Source organism: Amphiprion ocellaris, chromosome 9 (assembly GCF_022539595.1).
Source record: "Amphiprion ocellaris isolate individual 3 ecotype Okinawa chromosome 9, ASM2253959v1, whole genome shotgun sequence".
Taxonomy (NCBI): domain Eukaryota; kingdom Metazoa; phylum Chordata; class Actinopteri; family Pomacentridae; genus Amphiprion; species Amphiprion ocellaris.
The window spans coordinates 21,734,416-21,740,942 of NC_072774.1; the positions used below are offsets into that span (position 1 = coordinate 21,734,416).

The following is a 6,527-nucleotide window of genomic DNA, read 5'->3' on the forward strand; positions in this document are numbered from 1 at the left end:
ATTTGTTACACCAATGCAATCATCTTTCAAGGCATCGTTTTACTAAATAAAAGCATAATTTGGCTGTAATTTTGTCTCAAGTGCAGTGTTTATTTTAGAAAACTGCATATGATTCCAATCAATGAAACAAAACACATTGATTTTAGACCATTTTATTAAAGTGTGTCATTAGACAAACTGAGAGCAGGAGCAGTGTATCTTAGCTTCAAACTAAAAATGGCAATCAACATTGCAATGCAATTACTCTAACCAACAAACTGCGATTCGGTGTACAATCAAAGACCAAAATATTTGAGCAGAATCAACAAAATCAAATAAAAGCAATCAAATAATTCATTAAACCAAGCTTTTCAAACATAAAGACATAAGGAAATAAAGTATCTCTAAATGTATCAAAACAAATAACTACCATAACATCCCTTTAAGTATAAAAGAAAGCAATTTAAAATATGTTTATGCCAAATCAAAGGTTCAAACCCAGATGCAGCCACTGTCGGGCCCTTGAGCAAGGCCTTTAACCCTTCCTGCTCCAGGGGTGCTGTACTATGGCTGACCCTGCGCTCAGACCCCGATTGGGATCAGCAACATTTCACAGTGCTGTAATGTATTTGTGACAAATAAGAGCAAATTATTATTATACTGTTTTTTGGCCTCTTACACATGAAAAACTGAGCCAGGTTCCTAAAACACTTTCACAAAGAGAAACAGGTTAATTAGCTCTTAAAACATCATCACTATCAGCATCCAGCATCTGCCATGCTGCGAGTTACTGCAGTGTAATTATTTACTCTCGTCTATCTCTCCATAGTAAAGTGAAAAAACACTGGTCTATTCAGTTTCCTTTAGCAAACACACAAGGGCAAAACTAATCTCCGTTATCCTCTGGTGACCCTGAAAAAGTCAGTGTCATGCTTTGATCACATCAGTTTCTGCAATGTATTGTAGTAATATTTGAAAAGCTCTAAGAAACGACACCATTATCTATCTTCGCCTTTCTCAATCTGCTGTCTACATGCTTTAAAGTTGGTTTTAAACAATGCACTTCAAGTGACTTTTCTGACATGCTGTTATAATTGTTTCTGTGTTGATCCATATTCTGATGTTTAATGTGTTGTCATTGTTGGATTCCAATCTTTTATTAAATGATGTACATAAATCTGTAAATCACTCCTGTTGAAATAGTAAATGTTGTGTCGTGTTTATCTTGCTTGTTAATCTTGGTCTATTATGACGTGTGCACAGCAATTTTTGCTGAAGCCAGGGTCATGGGGGTACTATGAAGGCCGGGTCCAAAGATAGGAAATATCTCTTCCTCATCAAATTTGTGCGTAAGAGTGACCAAGTGCTTTGATGCCCCCGCATCCCAAAATGACACCTCTCCTTTATCAATATTTAGTTTGATGCGAATCTTTTCAGGACGCTGCTGCACCGGCAGCTCTTTACGCTCAGCTGTTAGAACGCTATACACCCCTTTGCTCAGTGCTATGGCCCACACGCCACGATTTGTTGAGACCGTGAACTTCTTTTTACGGACCAATGACTCTTTGCATACTCCCACAATCCACTTAGGGTTGTCACCAACGTTGATGTCCCATTTGTGCTTTCCAGAGGTGTAACCTTCAGCACCCAGGACAAAGACACAGGGATCAAAGCGCTCTGGGTTGTCAGGGGCAGTCAGACGCTCCGAGCTTTCTTTTACACCGGTCAGGTCAGCATTCAAGTACAGCCACGGAGAGGCTGTGTTCGGGTTCAGAACCACTGGATCTGCACACACAGGAAAAGACAACACATAACACTGTCATATTGTTTCATGAAAGATTTCTTTTTAATGAACCGACTGCATTGGTAATGTACTCACAATATTTGACATGAGACTGCAATTTCTTCCATATATTGAAGCTCAAAGAACCAACATGCTTGCCCATGTCCAATAGACCGTCATAACGAAGGGAAGGTTCAAGAGATATCCATTGGGCTCTAGAGCAGAGATGTATAGTTAAGAGATATTTGTAAATCCACAGAATGCAGCAGAAATCTGGATAAAGTAGATCTTGGTCTAGCTCTAAGTTATGCAACTCAAGTGTGTGACTGTGATGTGCAAACATTAAATTGAAATATCTAACAATCATGCAACTATCTGATAAATACATGCTAAATAGCACTTTGTTGTGACTAGAATAATTTATTCTTAGATTTTGAGATATAAAGTACATACTACTTCTGATTGCTACAGTGAGTTTGACAGTGACTTACTTTCTTTTCAGATTCTGGAAATTCTAAAACACAAAAGGGAATAATTGAGATTTGTTTAAAGCAAGTTCTAAAAAGTAATGTAAAACATTGAAGCATCAGAGACAAAACGAGATAGTGCTGAGGTGCTCTCTCTCACCCGCAGCAGTGCCAGATCCTCATTCCCTATCTCTTTCTTCATACTGTCGATGAGCTCGTTCAGAGTGGCGATGTCCTTGTTTGTGTGCTCAATCTGACTCTGCACCTTAGCAATCTGCTCCTCCTCGTCAGTAGCCAGTGCTTTTAGACGCAGAGCTTCTTCTGTGACAAGCACTTTGTGGAGTCTCTCAAACTCTGCCTTGATCTGTTTCTCTGCCAGCCCCGCTTGGTACTGCAATAAGCCACAGACAAGAGTTTGCATATCCAGTGCACATTAGAGGCGCAATCATTAATCAGATAATTTATTAACTAGCTGTCAACTATTAAATTAATAACAATTTTAAGAAATATTTCATTGCTTTAGTAATTTGGGCTTTGGAGGTACGACTTTTTGAGAATATCATCTTGGGCTTTGGTAAACACTGATTGCCATTTTTTATTTTATGACGTATTATAGATCAACCAACTAATAAAGTAACCAAATAAGAAATCTTCAGATTAATGGACAATACAAATAATTATTAGTTGAAGCACCGGTGCATTTCAGGTATGAAATAAGGTAGACGGACTCTCTGGTGTGTTATATATCTTGTACTATCTTCTTGTGCTTCTTTGTGCACCATGAATTCAATACACAAAGCTCTTTCAATTTTTAATGCAATTTTGTTGCCTTAGAAAAGTCAATATGATGGTCATATTATTTTACAGATCACTGTAGAGAGCCTTTTCCTCCACGGAGGACAAAGGTCATGATCTGGTACAGAGCCGTCTCAATGAAACTGAGCAAAGGGAGGTATGAATCTAGGGTAACCTGCTTTAAAGAATAAGAATGTCAAAATGCAATGGACCGATGTTGCAGCTTGTATAGTTACAGTTAATGATTATACATTGATAAATGGAGCATAAAAGTCATGTAACATGTCAGTAACTTTACCTTGATGTACTCCACTGTATTGCTGAATTTATGTGCCATTTTCTTATATGACTCCACTTTCTTTTCAAAAATCTGGATTTTGAAGTTAAGCTCCTTCTGCAAAAGCATAAACAAACAACACCATTATTATTAGAGACACAACAGGGTCTTTATCTTGGTGGAAAAAGCTTATCAGAAATTAGCAGAAAGAGTAGACTTAGACCATGGGTATTGCTGGACCAGGGTATACACAAACCCTGTACTAAGCTGCACTGGATGAAACCATACCAGGTACGGTGGCGTGGAAATATAGAAGTACAGAAAAATAAGTGTTATAATTCCATGTGCAATATCTGCTTTTGTTTCTTGGGTGCCAGATAATAGACAAGTGAGTCACCAGGACCAGTTGTAATATCAATTCCAACCTGTTTTGCAGACACACCTTTTGGGATGGTGGGGGGAACAATGAATATGGGGAATCAGAAAGAGACCACAGGAGAGTGATGCTAGAAAATAAGGTTGCTGGAAACTACACGCCATTTGGCTAGAAAATTACTCTTTGGAAATATTAACGAACGTATCAGAATTTTTAGTAGGGGAGACATTTGGTGAATTTTGGAAAGGCAAGGACTACGTGTGATGTATCATCCTATTCAAATCTTGATTAAAATATATATGAAATGCACTACAGTATTCGTAGTACACTACACATTTATTACCACCTAGCTAAAAGTTTTTTCAGATCTGGTGGACTGATCTTCCTACATCCTCCTGCCAAAAGCTGCTTGCTGTCCGTGGGAGCAATCATTCTTATATCTCTACATGATTTTCTCTGCTCTGGCCCATAAACTGTCCAGTTTATTTTTTTACCAGCTGAAAATGCTTTATAGCTTGACAAAAAGTTACTGCTGCCTGAAATGTTAAAAATTCATCAAAATGACTTTGTTTCATTCATCATGGCTGTATTATGAAGATTATAACCCACAGGATCATAGGAAAAGAGACGAATTCTCAGTTTTGGACACAAACCCCATCCATAAATTATGTATGGGCAATTTTAACACATGGAGCAAAAAAAAACAAAACTGTATTGCCAGTAATCATCCTAATGCAATGCCTGATGGGACTATAAACATGGCTACGACTTCAACAGGAAGTGCATGATCACTTTATGGCACAGCAGAACGACCAAAGGTCTCCCTACATTAACAACATACTGTTTAGTCTCACCGATTTACTTCCTTTCAATCTACAAACGTATGAATAAGGTTGTTCTTTTCTTTCCCGGTCTAAAACTAATGCTTCCAAGAAAGTGTAACTTAAGGAAATGTTTGTCGGTTGACGTCCTGTTACAACAGGTCAGGGCACGTTTACCTTGCATATTGGCGCTCCGTCTTTCAAAGACAGCAGCCTGTGTGTGTTGTGGAGACTGACACAGTCCACACACAGAGGCTCCTCGTCTTTCTCACAGTAGAGCTCCAGCGGCTTCATGTGCAGGTTGCAGAGCTCCTCGCTGGGTCGACTGTGGATCGGCTTGGGTCGGTTCGTCTGCTCGAAAGTTTCGCAGGCGCTCTTGAGCGCACGGTTGGGGATGGCCTGTCCTTCCTGGAACTCCTTCCTGCAGAACGGACACTTTTTGTTGAACTGCAAACTCTTCTGCAGGCACTCCTTACAGAAGCTGTGGGTGCAGGGCAGCAGGTGGGGGTCCTGGAAGATGCCCTGGCACACGGGGCAGGTGAGGTCCTGCTGGAGAGGCGAGGTCTCCTCGGACATTTCCTCATCCATGTCTTGGGGTTGTACGGGCCCTCTTCGGTTGACTTTCGATTTCGACAGCAGCGGAAACCAAACGAAATAGAGACTCGCCGATGTGATATGTCCAAGGCAGTAAGTAAAAAGGACTTTCAGGAACAGGCAGGAAGTAGAAAAGAATCGCTGCACTATGGCCGTGCGTCGTTGCAAGTTTGGGTCTTTTCCTGCGATTCCTCTTCCGTGTTTCTGTGACAAGCAAAAACGTGATCGGGGGTTTTACAATACTGCCCTCTAATGGATGTTTGTAAGAGAAATTATTATGCGTAATTCGTGCTGTGGAGATGTGCCTGTTTACTCGTCTTCACATCTGTAGGATAGAGAGAGAAAAAATGTTATAATGATGTCTTTACAGGCTTGTACGTCTATAAAGTATCTATCTATCTATCTATCTATCTATCTATCTATCTATCTATCTATCTATCTATCTATCTATCTATCTATCTATCTATCTATCTATCTATCTATCTATCTATCTATCTATCTATCTATCTATCTATCTATCTATCTATCTATCTATCTATACAGGCAGTAAGCTGTGGGGATTATTATTATTATCCATATCCATCCTTATCCCATGGCATCACATAAGTACAAAATGGCATATACAGCACATTTACTAATCATTCATTGTACATTTACCCGACTGACACCACTGATTATGTCTTATTATCACTTGCACTTTATTTGAACAAATTCAGATGCTGTATTAAACAGAGTTTTTGACAAATCCATACATTTGATGTATTTTAGGTTATGTTTTGTATGATCAGTTTTTGCAGTGGTCTTGGGGTTGAATTTTTCTTCACATTTGCCATGTTTTTTATGTTTTGATTTCTGTAGCTGTACATCATCTTTCAGAAACTAAAATATTTCATATTCTAATCTGCATACCTATTCATCGAAAATCCATGCAATACCACTGATATGTGCAATAATGTTATTTCTAGAACTAGTACTTATGTATATATATATATATTTTTTTTTTACTACATTCTTTAAATTGTTGTACCATCTTTGCTGCTGTAACACTTCAAATTTCCCCACTGTGGAATTAATAAAGGCTTCTCTTCTCTTATACCAGTGATTAAATCCTTCACAGGTTCTTTTTTAAAAAAATGTCTTTCTAGAAGGTATTGATCCCAGCAAATCCAACAGGTGGTGCCATAGTGCTATTGTGTACCACTGTGTTGTGGCAACTGTGGAACACACTACATTCAAACTCATCATGCCTTTGTATGTCTTTGTCATTTAAAGGATCTTAGCGACCATTCAAAACAGGAAACAGAACAGTGCAGTTCAGAATGGCCAAGAAGAAATGCAACTTAGCTTCTTTGGACTGGATACAAAAGCCTCAGGAAGTAATCAGACCACTTCCCCTTTTTTGTAGGTCTGTTGCAGATTTAATTTTCATTCATGC

At 38.9% G+C, this 6,527-nt stretch overlaps 1 protein-coding gene across 1 annotated transcript; it reads right to left on the reverse strand.

Moving 5' to 3' along the window:
* Positions 1-136: 136 nt before the first annotated feature.
* On the reverse strand, positions 137-5,310 carry trim35-28 (tripartite motif containing 35-28). Its single transcript, XM_023261766.3, has 6 exons — positions 4,676-5,310; positions 3,323-3,418; positions 2,390-2,620; positions 2,254-2,276; positions 1,859-1,977; positions 137-1,764 (listed from the first exon to the last, which is right to left on the reverse strand). The coding sequence occupies exons 1-6, from the start codon at positions 5,084-5,086 to the stop codon at positions 1,226-1,228; spliced, it is 1,419 nt and encodes a 472-aa protein (XP_023117534.1). The 5' UTR covers positions 5,087-5,310; the 3' UTR covers positions 137-1,225.
* Between the last annotated feature and the right edge of the window lie 1,217 nt (positions 5,311-6,527).